The 18,091-nt window shown below is 40.0% G+C and overlaps 1 protein-coding gene across 1 annotated transcript in view; it reads right to left on the reverse strand.

Moving 5' to 3' along the window:
• Positions 1–430: 430 nt before the first annotated feature.
• Positions 431–18,091, reverse strand: part of LOC121392387 (multiple epidermal growth factor-like domains protein 6) — a 31,993-nt gene continuing 14,332 nt past the window's right edge. The window contains exons 2-9 of the mRNA XM_041523617.1: positions 14,773–14,901; positions 5,341–5,553; positions 4,555–4,785; positions 3,594–3,722; positions 2,341–2,493; positions 1,851–1,994; positions 915–1,061; positions 431–558 (exon numbers count right to left, since the gene is read on the reverse strand). Of these exons, the coding sequence (XP_041379551.1) occupies positions 455–558; positions 915–1,061; positions 1,851–1,994; positions 2,341–2,493; positions 3,594–3,722; positions 4,555–4,785; positions 5,341–5,553; positions 14,773–14,901 (1,250 nt within the window). The 3' untranslated portion in view covers positions 431–454. The remainder of the gene's footprint in view (positions 559–914; positions 1,062–1,850; positions 1,995–2,340; positions 2,494–3,593; positions 3,723–4,554; positions 4,786–5,340; positions 5,554–14,772; positions 14,902–18,091) is intronic.

An 18,091-nucleotide genomic window follows, 5' to 3' on the forward strand; every position in this document is an offset into this window, starting at 1 on the left:
ATATATATATATATATATATATATATATATATATATGTATATGTATATGTATATATAATATGTATATGTATATGATATGTATATGTATATGTATATGTATATATATATATATATATATATATATATATATATATATATAGAGAGAGAGAGAGAGAGAGAGAGAGAGAGAGAGAGAGAGAGGAGAGAGAGAGAGAGAGAGAGAAGAGAGAGAGAGAGAGAGAGAGAGAGTGAGAGAGAGAGAGAGAGAGAGAGAGAGAGAGAGAGAGAGAGAGAGAGAGAGAGAGAGAGAGAGAGAGAGAGAGAGAGAGAGAGAGAGAGAGAGAGAGAGAGAGAGAGAGAGAGAGAGAGAGAGAGAGAGAGAGAGAGAGAGAGAGAGAGGGGTAGACAGAGATAAAGAGTTTTCTTTCTTACGTTCCATACAACTTGGTTTCTTCCATCCTGGCGTGCAGCCATTTTAACATGTTCCACTTTGAGCATCACACATTGTACTGTCTCCATCACAGTGTCGTTCACTGCATCTTAACTTACACCCAGATCCAAACGTACCAGCACGACATGCTGTGTGTCAACAGGAAACAACATATTACTACAAGCTTGTTATGGTGGTATACATTTTCGTATATGAACAGAAAGCTATCGGAATATAATAGTCATTAATTTATATCACCAAAACGCAGACAATGACTTCTAGATATGAATGGTCGGCAAAATTTAATGGCAGTTAATGGAATTTAACTGATAACGAAGAGTATCAAACCTGTATGACATGTGAGTTAAGATAAGTGTTGTTTGTGTTCTAATTAAATAGTGTATTGGTAGAATGGCATACAGAGCACATGACTATTAACAATAAATATCAACATTGGACCAGGTATAAATGTATGAACAAATAATGGCAAATAAGAAATGTATACTAGTGCCAGTTGTACAGTCTGGTAATTCAAACCCATCCAGACACCCTTCTCTGCAGCGTCCATAAAACTGGTCACATTCTAAACTTCCGTAACATTTCCGAGAGCTGCAAGACATGTTACAGTTGAACCCATACGCAAAGTTGCACGCTGAAAGTAATAATATAAAATACGATTGCAATACAACAACATATAATGGTAGCAATACATGTATGTATGCATATAAAATATAAAATATCTATTTCTACTGCTGAAGAAAATGTCTCCTCTAAGTCTATGTGTCAAAAGTCACCAAATGTTTGACATCCAACAGCCGATGATCAGCAAATCAATATACACGTATTATAGTGTTGTTGTTACAGAAGTCAAATGGATTTTTTTTTAAATTGCATTCTCTTAAGACATTCATTAAATTTTACAACCAAATAATATTACATTCAATAGGAAAAAAAACCCAAACAAAAAAACAAAAACAAAAAAACCTAACAAGAAAAAAAAAAAAAAAATAACAATATTTATATACACAAAACCTCAATATCACCAACCTAACCAACACAATGATGCTCTATAGTGACGTGATGTCATAACGCCGTTCTACAGCTGTGTGATGTCAAAGCAGTGTTCTATACAAGGGCAATGCCATAGAAATCTTCTACAGCCGTGTGATGTTAAAGCAATGGTCTATAGAGATGTGATGTCATAGTAATGTTCTATAGAGGTCTAGTTTCATGGAAATGTTCCACGGCGGTGAGATTCCATAGCGACATTCTCTAGATGTGTGATGTCATAGCACTGTTTGATTGCAGCGATATGTCATAGTATGGTCTATACAGACGTGACGTCACAGTTATGTGGTTTATATCGTTATAATACGTGCTGTGCAATAGTTACAGCACTGATAAATTTGATCCATTTTGAATAATAAAGTGATGTGCATACCCTTAGTACAATCTGATGATATGTATCCACGATCGCAGCCATGATCACACTTCCCAGTTACGTGATTACATGAGGTCTCTCCAAGACAATGTTTTTCACTGCAGAGCTGGTTACATCCATGACCATATCGACCAACCGGGCATTCTAAAATATTCAGTCAAATAAAAGTATGTGTTATATAAGCTGCACTGAAACATTTCGCGAGCGCAGAAATTAAATATAGTTAATATACATGAACATAGTCTACGACATATACTTGTCATGAGTCTGGCATACATGCCTTACTAATTTATGACATGTACTTCTTACGGTTCTATAACATACATTTCTCACTGGTCTATGGCATACACTTGTTACAGGTCTATGCCATGTACTTGTCACGGAACTATGACATACACTTGACACGGGTTTATGTGATACGACCCAGGTCTGGAATATTAATCCAGAATACTTGATTTTAACAATTAGATAACACAGTATTTGGTCTTACTCTGTAAACAAGATGTTCCAGTCCAGCCTGCTTCACATCCATTGTCACACTGTCCATTTGTGTTGTCACACCTGGATATGCTGTTAGTCTGATCACAGTGTCTGTTGGAACAACTAGCAATGCACAGTGAGCCATAGTGGTCCGAATCACACTCTGAAAATAACATTATAGTACTGTACAGTCAACCACAGTGGTCAGAATTTCACACAAAATATAGCAAAGTAATGCACAATGGTCCATAGAGTTCAGAGTCACACACTGAAATAACATTATAATAATGTACAGTGGCCTATAGAGATCAGAATCGCACACAAAAAATAACGTTATAGTAAAGTACAGTGACCCATGGTGGACAGAATCACACACTGAAAATGGCTTTATAGTAATGGACAGTGGACCATAGTGGACAGAATCACACAAAGAAAATTACTTTACAGTAATGGACAGAATGGACAGAATCACACACTGAAAATGACATTATTGTAATGCACACTTTAAATAGCAGTGAACCATAGCGTGCGTTTCTGTACAGACTTTGTGTATACACTAGCTGTGATGGGATGCGGTTGCCTTATTCTGCGCTGTCCCCCCAAAATACATCCGCCAACCGTCATTAACTGGTCATTTTGGCACGGATCCATGTATATAGTCACTTCATGTCATCACAAAGAGGACAGCGTCAATGAGGCCTTTGTTATGGATTTTATCTTTGTATGCAGTATTTAACATGTACAATAGTCGACTGGATATGAACACGAAATGGACAATAGGGTAAGTGCAATGATGGCGGGCGGCAGTGCAGATCAAAAGAGGAGAAGCCATAAGACGGATCGGTAACTGTTAAAAAGGCCTTGCATGTTATACAGTTTTATTCTCCCAAATGAACATATATAGTATAAAATGACCTGTATTAAAGGGCCTCATTGTACACACACACACGTGCGCACAAACACACACACACACAAACACACACACACACACACACATATATATATATATATATATGTGTGTGTGTGTGTATGTGTATGTGTATGCGTATGCGTATGCGTATGTGTATGTGTATGTGTATTTGTATGTGTATGTGTATGTGTATGTGTCTGTATATGTATATGTATATGTATGTATGTATGCATGTAAATACAAACATACATAGACACATACATATATATATATATATATATATATATATATATATATATGTGTGTGTGTGTATATATATATATATATATATATATATATATATATATATATACCATTACACTGGGTTCCAGTCCAGTTGTGTTTACATCCTCCCACGCACTCTCCAGTTACAAAGTTACACGATTGACCTTGACAGTGACAGAAGTCGGTACAGTTGTCTCCAAACGTACCAGCAGTACAAACTGAAATCAAACACAGAAAAGATAAAATAATTTACTATCATTATATTATCTGGTTGTGTTGTTTATATAGTTCTGCTTTGCGTCTGAATCAATAACTGCTGAGACAAAATGCATTGCAAGATGGTCGCCAATGTGTGTGCATTCAAAAGAGTACCTGTTTTTTCGTGATTGTCCTCAAGAAAAACGAAGTAAGGAGTGACATTATCATGACACAAGATCGCGCTGAAGAAGAACCTCCATCACAGTCTCACGCATACAGGCACGTTATATATATAAGTGAGTATTGACTGTGAACGATTACTGTCTGACCGTTATGGAGGACACATAAAATATCCATCCACTTAAATACAGCAGTTCCTATATGTTTTGTCTTAAATAAAGTCTCCGAATTGAATTCATAGTAAAACTTTATATTTGATGCAATAACTAATCTCAGTATAAACAGTTGAGAAAGTTATGTTAAATAAACAAAACATTGTTTACACATTGGTCAAGCTATAAAGAAATACATCCAGACACTGGCACATTTTTATATAAAGGTTTGGTCCTGTGACCTATTTGGAACTAATTTTTTCCATATTTACGTCTGACGCAAAATAAATATTTGTGGGGTTTTATTTCATAATTAAAATTGTAAATTCCATAGCTTTAATACCCTAATCGTCCTCTATCATGGACACATCCACCGTGATAATTCGAAAAAAATCTGCCTAAAAAAAGACGTACTTGAATCGTCAGTGGGTGTAAGCATATGTCAAGCGGTTGATTGATTTACAGAAACGTATGACAGTATTAAGAATACTATTTAACATTGGTGAATGGTTTCACTCACTTAAAACTTCAACTTCACAGATATCCATTCTTGTTCTAGGCTTGTAGTGGTAGACATCCACGTCGTCGTTGTTTGTTCCCTGGAAGAGTGTGATGTATTGGGCTGTGTCGTCACAGGTGATATACGTTACATCTGAGCTATTTAACGTCGTCACTCCACACAGGTGACTTGTGTTAGTTTGATTCATCTTGAGCGAACTGAAAACATGTACGTCATTCCTGGGAGCCACGTCTGTGGAAATATAATGCATAACGTTATGACCATCAGTTTGTCTCATTGTCGCCGTTAAATGACTTGTGTAACAGTTATCAAATTATTAGCTGGATGGAAATTTATTTGTGAAATACACAGTGCCAATTTACTAATGTTCTCCTGTTGTTGTTGTTTGTTTGTTTCTTGTTATTTATTTTATCAAATATGACACAGTGTTATAATAATACGGCCTCCATTTGTCAATTTAACAACGACTGATTGCTAACACACATACACACACATGCACGCACGCACGTGTGCGCGCGCGTAAGAACGCATACATGGACCTTATTGCATATTTTTACTAAACAAATTAATACAAATATGAAAATGTAATCTGAACAAGGAAATCATTACTATACCGAAACTCCTATATCTGTCGAAAACGATTTATGCACAATCGTTATGGCATGTATACATGATCTAGTACTAATGTTCTGTTTGACATATTGTTATAATAAATTAAATTTACAAAATTACTAGCATATTGGGAATCCATGTCTCTATATATTTGCATTTTTGAACTGTACTTACAATCTGTCCTAAAGTGAACAGCAAGCTGGTCTATGTAATATGGTCTCCCTAAGTCTACTTCCCACCACGTGTAAGGTTCCAGTGAGGGAGTAACGACACAGAGACTTCCAAATGTTCCTTGATCCGTATTCCCATCAACAGCGTACGACGAATGACGAACTACGTAAGGGTGATAACCGCTCTGATAGGCAGTTTTATTTAAGGCTACATTTTCTGAAATATAACGAATTTGCAAAAAACATATTTACAGTGCTTACATGCGTACGTTGCTGCTTCATTCTATGCCTAGCTTACTCTGTTATGATGCTAACAGACAATTATATTTGATAAAACACAAGAATTATGAATGCGGTGACATATAACAAACCGATGCTAATAAACATTAAAACTGTTATAAACGTATTATCACTTCGCGGTCACAACTTTACAAAATACTTTCGACATGTTCAAGTGTTGTCAAGGGGCGGAAATTAACGTGTGCCGAATTTGCCACGTACACTTATGCCTGACATCAGTGAAAACTTCATTTTATGAGTTGTAACCGCCTATTGATAATAGTTTTATACTAGTTTTATTGCAAACACACACACACACACACACACACACACACACACACACACATATATATATATATATATATATATATATATACTCTGGCAAAATAGAAACGCATAGGTGCTAGGGAAAGAAGAAAAGTGTTTGATTTGACAAAATATCGGGTTTGTTTTGTACAATGTTGCTGAATGACCATGTTTGTTAATGTTCCCGGAATGGGACAGCATGCCAAAATGCACCCTAATACAAAAGTAGTATGGAGGCCTGTATAGGGCCATGACCTACTTTTCCGTGACCTTGACCTTGGTGTAGGTGTGACGTCATTGTCTGACCGTGGCATAGGTGTTTAGGTGTGTGACCTTGAGGAGGATAACACCCCGCCCGTGTCCCTGACCGACTTAGGTTGGTATTGTCGTCCTTGGACTGGCTCTGACTGATTTGTTTAGCATTGGCCGACTTAGAGGGCAGTGACTGGTATACCTGGGCAGGTGCACGCGTGACTCATAGCCTATCTTTGACCTACCCAGAGGACAGTGACTGGCAGGCAGGCGCACGACTTTGGCACAGGTGTGTGACCGACTTCCATGAACAACCGTGTCTCTGACCTAGTCATCGCCTAGCCTCGACTTACTTGGAGTGCAGTGGGGCAGATGAGCGGCCGTGACTCATCTACTAGCCTACTTAGCGGGCAGTGACTTTGGGATACCTGAGCAGGTGCGTGACCCTCATCTGCTAGCGAACCTCATCGGCTTGACGTGTCTGTCGCATGGCCGTGATATTATAGTTATCTAGGCATATCCCATGGGCCTATGATTCAGGTTGAAAACGGATCATTATCAATGGATACATTGTGTTATTAAAAGTTATGCAGTTAATTGTGAAATCATTCATATAAGGGTTCCGCGTAGCTTTATTTTGTTTGTTGTGTTTACATTTAGCGCGGTCTTTGTAGAATGGCTACTTTTGTGTTTACATTCGCGTGTGTACATGAGTTTCGTATCTCTTTATCGGTTAAATTGTTATCGTGGCCTACGCAGAACAGTCAGCAGAACGGTTTGTTTTCGAGAAGTTCGGATTCTGCAGTCCAAAATTCGCAAAAATGACAGAAATTACACTCGATAAGATTCCCCGCCCAGCTTAGGCGACTATGGACTAGTCTATTGTAGCAGTCAGATAAGGGTGTTGACATGCGTCCAACGTTTCATTTAGTATTTAGTAGTGCATTAGTCATAGTATACACATTTCAATTAGAACGACCATCGAAATTGCGCCAAATTTCCTTCATCTAAACGCGCACCTCTTTCTCTTTTGATATAATCCTACGGGACTTTCTGGTGCTCCCTTGCACTTGCCAGTGCAGGCGTCCCTTCTCTACCCCCCCCCCCCCCCCCCCCCCCACACACACACCTCTTTCCTGTCCTGGACAGAGGGATCCGGCCAAGGCCGGTCCCTGTGCCCAGTATAGGCGTGCGCTACAACAGCTTGCTCTGAATGTGCACGTAAAGTATTTCACTTCACTTTATAGTATACACACGGATTTGCTATGGCATGTATTTGTTTTGTGATTAACATACCATATTACAAAGCTGAAGTAAAATACTGTTTTAGACAGCGTTATTTGGTATGCAGCCGTTACGTTCTCAGCTCGCAGTAAAGCAGTCGATTATTTGACATTTTGTCGTGGTGTAGTGGTTAGCACGATTGACCACAAACCGTGAGCTTACGAGTTCGTATCTCAAGAACAAACTTCTTCTTTTTTTTGAGGTGTATTGAGTTCGTTTTCCTAAGAAGAAAGAGTTTTATTATTATTAGTTAGTTATTGAAAGTTTATTTCTTTCTTTTTATTTATTTATTTATTTATTTATTATGTTACGAGGGTTTTTTTCAGGCAGCCTCTAATAACCCTGTGGGGACGGGACGTAGCTCAGTGTTCCCTTGATGTCGGTGGGCACATTCGGTTATATCCAACCAGTGCTCCACAACTGGACAACGGCCGTGGTATGTACTATCCTGTATGTGGGACGGTGTAGGGTCCCTTGCTGCCAATAAAAAAAAGTATCCCATGAAGTGGCGACAGAGGGTTTCCTCAATCAATATCTGTGTGTGTGTGGTCCTTGACCATATGTCCGTAAAATAAAATATGTTGAGTAAATAAAACATTTCCTTCCTTGTAAAATAAAGATTAATTGAATACAAATATTTATTTTTAGTATTTTGTTTTAGTCATAGGGAAATAAAGACATATTTGTCTCGAAGAAAGGAATGTTTGTTAAGAAGAAAGGCATATGCGTTAAGGAGAAGAAAGGAATGTTTGTTAAAGCTGCTGCTTTGGCGGTGGTGTGGTAGTGGTGGTGGCTGCTGCTGTGGTGGTGGTGGTGGTGGTGGTGGCTGCTGCTGTGGTTGTGGTGGTGCTGGTAGACCTTTAGCATGTTTTTGTTGAAAATTTCTTAATATGGCGTCTCTCCTCGAGAATGTGAAACCACATTCTGAACATGTGCTCTGCGTGACGACTCTAAATGAGATGACGATATCTGACCCACATAGTTCCTTTTATAGTTTATTTAGAAATGCTTCTGCAGTTTCGGGGCTTTCCAACCCGTACCACTTTGTTGTTGTTGTTGTTGTTTCCGTTTCAGACCGGTCTTGGCTTGCTCTACCACCTGTTGTGTTGGGGAGACCATGACGACTTTGGGTGTCGGGGGCTTGTTCTGTTCTTCTTTTTCTTTTTTCCAATTCGAAGTGAGGTTGAAGTTTATCTTGTGCCTGCAGTTTATAGAAACGGGTCCACTTATCCACGTCGGGTACATATAACTTGTACTGGTCTGACATGTTGCTCCTCTGAAGGTTCTACATCAAAACTATTTTACTTATATACCTTATGACGCATAAAGATATGGTACAGGAATGTTTGAATGTGTGTGATACATATGGCCAGTGTCCCTCCTCCCAAGCACAAAACAAGAAACATCGTTACCAAAATATTACCCTTTACCAGTGTCACTACCATAGGGACACGTCCAGAGACACACTCATGGATGCAGGACATAAATAAGAAAGCAAAACCTGTTATTCACGGTTTTATTCACAGCATACAACATGAACACATAGCACACAAGTATCTGAAGCATTTAATGTCTGAACATGTTGTTTACATAGGGACATCTTGGAGAGAGTCTGTAATATTCCATCACTGGGTCGTCTGTCTTCTTCCATCGGTAGACGCGAAGTCTGCAACAGTAACAGGTGATGGCATCGTAGTCTCCCGTGTAGTAGAAACCAGCCTTGGCAAGTTCTTTTGGTTTTTGAGGTAATTGTATGGGCCACCGAGCATACGTCAGCATCCGGGCATACAAATGCCTCATTTCAGGACGATGACAGAACAAGTAACGTCTGGAATAGCAGTCTTCCTCACGGACAGCATCTGTTTCACAGGCAGCATCCGTCTGATCTGTGGGTTCATCCACGAGTTCGCCATCTTCAGTTCCAACCCCAATTTCACGTGTAGCATCCGTTTGATCCATACAATGAATACTCTTCTTCTTCTCATCTTGTTTGGTAGTCACTCTTTTGATTGTATGTCTTTCTGAACATTTGCAGACCAAGACGTCGTCCTCGTTGCTACTGCTGCTGCTACTAACACTGTTCGAATATCCTGATGCCATTTTCTTCGGACCAGAATATTTTCAAACTCCAAAGCAAAAATATATCTCGTTCACAGAACTTTCGGCAAGCGAATGACGCTACTAATAAAACTACCCTTTTTATATTTTGAGAGAGGCAGTCCAAGGTCAGATCAAGAACATCGGCACCAGCCTATATAGGTCAGGGACACGGGCGGGCGTTCACCCTAGTAGGCCACGCAGCTGTCCCAAGTGTGCCAAGGTCAGTCTATGACTCACACCAAGACCAGGCACCTGCCAAGTGTGCCAAGGTCGGTATATGACACACACCTGCCAAGTAAATCAAGGTCAGTCTATGTATCACACCTACACCAAGGTCACGTAGGTCATGGCCCTATACAGGCCTCCATACTACTAACAAACTGAACGCACGTTGTGCGACAATTGCAGGAAATCGGCGTGAAATGATCAGATTTTGGCGAATGCACGTGAAACTCGGGGAAAAGATTGGGGTAGTGATGGGTATTTAAAGCTGCAATGCTCGCAATGATGCCTCATTTCCATTTCGACGTAGACGAGTTACAAGATGCTAAGACTAAGCCTGCCGAATCGAACTATTGCAATAAGCCGCCTCCAGTTAGGTGAATTGCAGTCAGCAGTCGCACGCCACATGAACGTCCATCAGACCACCATTTCATGTCTCTGGTACCAGCAGTTTCAATCAGCTGAAGACCGGCCCAGAAGTGAAAATCCTCGCATAACATCTGCAGCACAAGGTCGCTACATCCCGGTTCTGCACTTGCGTCACCGAACTGCCACAGCAACGAACACTTCTGGACGCATACCTGGTTTGAGAAGGGTGTTTGCACAAACCATTCGGAACCGACTTCGAGAAGCTGGTTTACGGGCTAGGAGACCGTATGTTGGCCCCGTCCTGCGACGTCAACATCGACATTTACGTGTTCGCTGGTGCACGAATGTACAGGGGTGGAACTTGGGAAACTGGCGGCGAGTATGGTTCAGCGACGAGTAACGTTTGCTTCTACAGCGACATGATGGACGACAACGTGTTTACAGACGTCGCAATGATCGTTTTGCCAAGAACTGCGTCGCCCAAGTTGACAGAGTCGGTGGAGGGAGTGTCATGATGTGGGGAGCCATCTCATACACTAGCAGAAGTGAACTTGTGTTCGTACAAGGCAACCGGACAGTTGTACGCTACCGGGATGAAATTCTTCGCCGTCAGATGCTTCCCATTTTGGATCGACAGAGATAACTCTTTCATCAGGACAATGCCAGGCCGCATACGACACGTGTAACAATGGATTTCCTACAGAATGAGAACATTAATGTGCTGCCATGGCCATCAATATCCCCAGATCTCAACCCCCATTGAACATCTATGGGACGAACTGGACAGACTTGTACGCTAGCCTGACCCGGAGCCTCAGACGATTCCACAACTGTCACATGCACTGCAGGAAGAATGGGCTAGGATTCCACGTGCCCGGATTCAGAGACTCATTCAGTCTATGCCAAGGAGATGTCGCGCAGTGATTGCTGCCGCTGGTGTCCACACAAGGTACTGATTTCAGCGCCCTCGTGCGACGCTGTTTGGGGGCGAAAACGCCTCCACTATCGTCAGTCCATAGCAAGAATATTTTCACCTAAGCATGTTAAATTTTACTATGATACGATCACAAATAACGAAATTATGCCACTTTGTATTAAAGAAATAATTCCATGCATATTTCGCCTATGCGACAGAGTATATATATATATATATATATATATATATATATATTAGATAATTAGAATATATCTGTATTCTTATTGGTCCAAAACCAGTCATATGAGTGTCCGTAAATAGTGGTATTGCCCTGAGACGGTCTCATCGGTCCATCAAAAGTGATAGTGCCCTGGAAGATTTAACCAATGAAAATGACGATGAGACAAAATTCTATCCAATTAATGAGTAGGTAACGTAATGCAACGTCAACTGGTAATAATTATAATATAAACAAGCACAAACTTGCTGTCCTTCAACAAAAAGATAACATATTTAATCGTACTGAGTTTAATTCAGCAAATACGCCAAAATCAAGGTCGGTAATCGTCAAATTGTGTATGGAATATTTCGCTGATTTAGAATCGTGCATGGTACATCAAAATGCATTTGGAATCAATTAATGACCGTCATTGAGGGCAATATCATGTTTTATTACCCCAGCGGCCACTCATAACGGGGAAAATAAAACTCATAATTTCTCACTGAGAAATAATCATACATTATCAGAAATACGTTTAATATACAGCCACTAATATTTTATGCAGAAAAATATATTTGATATGTAATTACAGTCGTCAAAAAGTCTCTGTCAGTCGATAGCATCTTAAATATTGCAGCAAACTCAGGAATGTCCCTCAAGGTGCCTTAAATGTCCCTTAAATTTGGAATAATATTTCGAAGTTAGGACCTAAAGCCAAAACGAGCTGCTACATTCGACTCATGTCTGGACAAACAGTTGTTAAGGTGATTCGAGCAATTTAGACGGGCTGCCAAAATAAAGTGCGTCCGACTGTAAAAAAACAACAACCCCAAAAAGATAAAATTTTGAACCACGGCCAAAAGATTTAAAGTCCAACTAAGCCCAAAAAGGAGGTTACCTGCCCTAGGAGAGGTTTGCGGCGGAACTCATGTCGAGATCATGGGGTGATCGGCCCGAAACCTCGGGAAGAAGTGAGGCAGATCAATATAGTACTCTCCCCGAAGTAAGGCTGGGTAATCTTCCCCGAGTATCAGCCTGCTAATCCGATGGACGATTGGATTATCCATGTTTGATTTCAGCAGTCTTTGCCGATACACCCGTTCCACTCAGACGTCAAAACGAAAGTGGGACTCTTCTCGACGTACTGGAACTGGCACCGCCCCAGAACAGATGGTGTTGGCCTCCAACTCTTGGGGACGAAGGGGCCTGGCAGTTGAGAGGTAGCAGTGAACTCCCCCATGACACACTCGCGGTGCCGTCCAGGAAGCTTGTCGCAGGCGATCTGCCAAGTAGTGGGTTGAGTGTCGGACGGGTCCTGAACTGACACTTTCCTCTTCTTGGCGTCCCGCTCTGCAACAGCTGTCGCAACAACTCGTGGAGACGTCAGTGGACTAGCTGGTGCTGACGACACTTTCGTATGTTCTGTCTCCATCGGCGCTGGTGCTGCAGGGGGAGGGGCCGCCGCTGCCAGTTGAGCTGACAGCTTAGGCCCACCCCCTTGCCGCTCCTGGCGCCCGCTGCTTCCGAGTAGTGGGGGGCAGCGAAGCAGAAGGGACCGCCGCCGGCAGTTGAGCTGCCGGTTTTGGTCCCGCCCCTGCCGGTCTCGTCTTCCTCTTTGAAAAAGGAGGGACCACCCCTGGCGGTTGAGCCGTCGGGTGTGGTCCCCACTGAGCCGCCTTACGATGCCTTCTCCTCCTACTGCTTGTTCTATTCGTTCTCCAAATGTTTTTTTTTATTTTTTATTTGTAGCATAAAATCCTGAGAGTGCCAATTCCAGCTGCATTTTGATGTATCATGTACGTTTCTAAATCTGCGATATATTCCTTACACAATTTCACGATTACTGACCTTGTCTTTGTCGTATTTGCGGAATTAAACTCAGTATGTATAAAGATGTTATCTTTTTGTTGAAGGACAGCAAAGCATTTTGGCACAAGTTTGTGGTTGCGCTACATTACTTACGCATTAATTGGATAGAATTTTGTCTCATCTTTATTTTCATTGGTTACATCTCCCAGGGCAATATCACTTTTGATCGGACCGGTGGGGCCGTGTCAGGACAATGTCACTATTTACGGAAGGTCATGTCACTGGTTTAAGGGTTATGGAACGATTCTAGCTGTGCTGGACGATTCTGAATACAAGGTACGTATTGACGGAACAGATTACGAAAATGTTTTTAATAAATATCGGTTATCCTCAGTAGCGAACTGTCAAACACCGCTGGCATCGGACCGCTTGCAGACGACGCCAAGCATTAGATCTAACCGTGACGGCTGGAGCAGTGACAGTAAATAGTTATCAATTCACATATTGCCGCGCCGTATGTAGGTCAAAGCCCTGTCCTGTTGTCTTGTTGTTGTTGTTTTTAATAATCGTTTCTGGGTTTTAATTATTTACTTAAATATTTTATTGTTATGAATAATAACCAATTACAAACTTTAAACGGATGAGTTTAATATTTATATCTATTAATTCTTAGTTATCGTAAAATTATATCGTGGCGTAATCTACTTCTAATGAGAGTAGCGAGACGCCCAATCAGCTGATCGAACGTCTCTCATTGAAGCGTATTAATCCGCCATTAACGGTGCATTGAATGTGTTGTTTTTGTGAATATCAACTTACAAACACTATTTTAAGTGAGTTATAGGATATATATAATTCGTAACTCTTGTTTTTCTAATATGTAAAATATCAACCTCGTGTCGTTAATTGGTATTTGTCTCGGCAGAGCCTCAACAAATATCGATTAACAAACACTCGGTTGATAGTTTCCATATTAAAACAAAACATTCGTGACGAATTCTCTCTATATATGTATGTATATATGTATGTATTTATTGATGTATTGATGTATGTATGTATGCATGTATGTGTGTGTATGTATGCATGCATGTAACTCCGTATCGTCAGTATCATATATTAGAAATGAAACAAATCTATTATGCGAGTCTCTGGCGATCATAATACATAATTTGTATTCCTAATTTGTATTCCTAATATATGACACTGACTATATTCTCAAATGCAATACAGCGTAGTTTTTTGTGTATTGTGTACCCACCTATATTTCCAGGCAGCCATTACTAGACATTGAATTGATGTATGAATATAATTATGACGTTGTGTCTTTTCAATGGAAATGACGTCAAATTTACATGACGGCATTGTTATATCATTTCATAAAAATAAACTAATGCATGACATTTATTTTTGTTTTCAGAACTCTAGACAACTGTTAATTTAAAGTTGCTTGTGCTTTGTTTTTGGTGACTATGTTAAGTTCGGTAGTATTGCCGTGGTATGTTGGGGTTGTTTTGCATGCCAATACACGTAGTGCCGACACCTGATCTAATTTACAAAATTATTAAATTCTTATAGTATGTGATCTGCTAAGACAGGTTTGGCTGTGTTTTCAGATTAGTTGTTTTAAACTAACCCAGACATAATACTTGCATAGCGAGAAACAATTGTTAAGATTTTACCAATGGTGCACTTAGGTCCAGACCAGTCTTTCATACATCCACCGGAACATCCTGTCACGCTATCACAACCGGAAGTGCAGTGACACGTGTAGCTGCAGTTAAAGCCGTAGTGACCTTCTGGACAAACTCCTAGAAATAAAATAATTAAATATATAATACTAATGCATATTTACTATGAATTCTTGATGTAGATAAAACATAAAATAATTTGGTTAATTAGACCTACTCAACTCTCCCCGTGAATAATCAAAGAAACACAAAGCAAGACTGTTAACACATTAAAGACGTTATATCTGTATCTGTATCTCTGCATGATACTGTTCAGTGAAACCACACCGCATAACAACGTGGACTCGATAGAAATTATGATGGGAATTTAGTACACCAGCTTCTACGTTGACGTCTATCGTGTGTGCAATTATCAGTTGTTTAAGCTAAACTGTGATGTAAATTGGGTGGACATGACATATATATATAACTGAATTGCTGGATTAACATATGACAACAATTTGTGTGCGCGTAACAAAACGCGACCGAGGTCAGTGTGTGAACAGGATGGGAGACTCGTTGGTAAACGTTTAAAATAAAACAAATTAAATAAAACTGGGACAACCCGATATCTACTGGCAGGCTATATTGATTCTGTAACTTTAAAAACTATTAGGAATATACTTGCAATGTATTATTATTCTAATATGAATACTTCTCAAGTTATTAATCAGCAACGATGCGTATAAGTAGAGGAGCACCAAATACTATCTCGCCTGGCCAAATTTCAAAATGCACCCAACTTTTCAATCCATAATCAACGCCACCAATGATGCCCTTGGTGATACACATGGTAGTGTTTGTTGTCTTAATGCTGGTTCAACTGTCCATTATATTAATGCAATTTAATTTTAAATAGTGAAAGTGTACCAACTATAACTGTGCTTGCAATATGTGAGGGGTCTTATTGAAATAAGATGATTTTCTTTTTCGAGCAGATTAATCCCACTTTTTGTCTCATTAAACTTAAGGGTGATTGATGGTAGTATTTATATTCATGCTGTATAAGTATGTTGATTGAAACGCTGCGTGTAGCCGTTTTAATAAGACCTGGGCCCGTGCTTATAAACCTTGGTCTAGACTTTATTAAAGTCCAGACTTTAAGGTAATGCTATTTGAATGGCGTTGCCATGACGTTAAAGTTTGGACTTTATTAAAGTCTAGACTTTAAGGTTTATAAGCACGGGGCTATATTGTGTTTGTGTGTGTGCGTCCGTGCGTGTGTGTGTGTGTGTGTGGCGTCCGTGTGTATGTGTGTGTGTGTGCGTCCGTCCGTGTGTGTGTATGTGTTCGTCCGTGCGTGTGTGTGTGCGTGCGCTGTAGTTGTTTATAAGTACCATGACGGTAAAAAGTAGTACAACATTAGAATAAAATGTTTCTTGCATATACCTTAATATACTTATTCAAATCATACCTGAAGATATTCGAATACACACACAGATTGTTAGGAGGAACACGAGGTTCACGTATATCGACATTTGTAATACACCAGGAAGTTAAATACGCAGATAGCCGACTGGCGTAGAACGTTGTGTATACAGTACTCTAGGTTCGGTAATGTAACAACTTACGGACATGTGTTGAAGTAAGAGCGATATCATCACGTTGTATACATTTTCAGTTTTCTTATTGTGCGGTGTTGTGGAAATGTTCGTTCAAGGGCGGATCTAGTTTGCCCTTCGGTGGCCATTCGTCTGTCAAACGTCAGACGGTATTTATCGGAGACAAATAAGAAGAGCCATATGATCCACTAATTATATATTGTATTATTAATGGAGTCTATAGTGTCGACTATTATATCGTTGTGTTAATGATGGATTCGACAGTGATGATGAATGCATGCAGCAGGGTGTTTTATCGGACATTAAGTGTCCATGTTTTCTAGAGTGGTGACGAAAACAAACAGATATAAAATAATCGCAGCTACATGGTTGGTCTAAGATGGAGATGCAGCGTCAAACAAAAAGACACTTATAATATTACAAATTCATTAACCTACATTAATTGAAAGGCAACACTTCGAAAGTACATGAACATGCTTTATAGACAATTATTCCAAAGGGTATTAACATACATTATAGACAACGTGCATTACATAAAAGTTACTTTTTTGTCAATAACACTCAGTCGACAAAGATTGCACACGTTTCCCACACATTTTTGAAAAAATAAATCGATTATATCAATGACAAACACTTGAGTTTGGGGACCTTTGCAGATCGGGGTAGGGTATGCACTACTAGAAGCTTCCCTTTTAATCTGCGCCGTGAGACCTACACCAAGACCCGTTGGTGAACAAAGGTCTGTTTCAGCGATATGAAAACACGCCTTACAAACACAAATACCCAGTGTGAAACCAGTTTCAATACATTCTTACATACTCAAACATTCAGCATAAAACTCGACAGTTTTCAATACCTTATTGCATATAACGGTGCACACAATCCATGCATATTGGTAGATAGAGAATTACACAATTCTTTTTTCCCCTCATACTGAATGTTTCGCTGCTTACCAGTGCGACAGACCAGGTAACTTTCCGGTTCGTACAAATAGTACAAAATGTCGACCTGGTTGACGCCAGTGTTTCTCTGTGTAATGTGGTCATGCTTACAAATTGATACAGCATCAGGTATGATTTTATGCTAGATATCAGATACAATAATCCTATTATGTCAACAATACACTGCAATAAGGTAGAACTGAAACAGTAGAAGCTAAAGTTTATTCTGTTCAATAACACCACTAGAGCGGATTGATTTATTAATCATCGGATATTGTATGTGAAATATTTGGTAATTTTGACAGTCTTAGAGGGGAAACCCGCTACATTGTTCAATTAGTAGCGAATGATATTTTATATGCATCATGACGCAGACAGGACAGCACATACCACGGCCTCTGATATACAGTCGTGGCGCACTGGTTAGAACAAGAAATAGCCCAATAGGCCCACCGATGGGGATCGATCCTAGACCGCCTGATAAAGAAGCAGGCGCTTTACTACTGCGCTACGTCCCGCCCTGAAAGAGAAGAAGAGAACACGTGCTATAAGTGAAGAAGAGAACACGTGCCATAAGAGAAGAAGAGAACACGTGCTATAAGAGAAGAAGAGAACACGTGCTATAAGAGAAGAAGAGAACACGTGCCATAAGTGAAGAAGAGAACACGTGCCATAAGAAAAGAAGAGAACACGTGTTATAAGTGAAGAAGAGAACACGTGCTATAAGAGAAGAAGAGAACACGTGCTATAAGAGAAGAAGAGAACACG

The sequence above is a fragment of the Gigantopelta aegis genome, unplaced genomic scaffold (genome assembly GCF_016097555.1).
Source record: "Gigantopelta aegis isolate Gae_Host unplaced genomic scaffold, Gae_host_genome ctg3723_pilon_pilon:::debris, whole genome shotgun sequence".
NCBI lineage: Eukaryota > Metazoa > Mollusca > Gastropoda > Neomphalida > Peltospiridae > Gigantopelta > Gigantopelta aegis.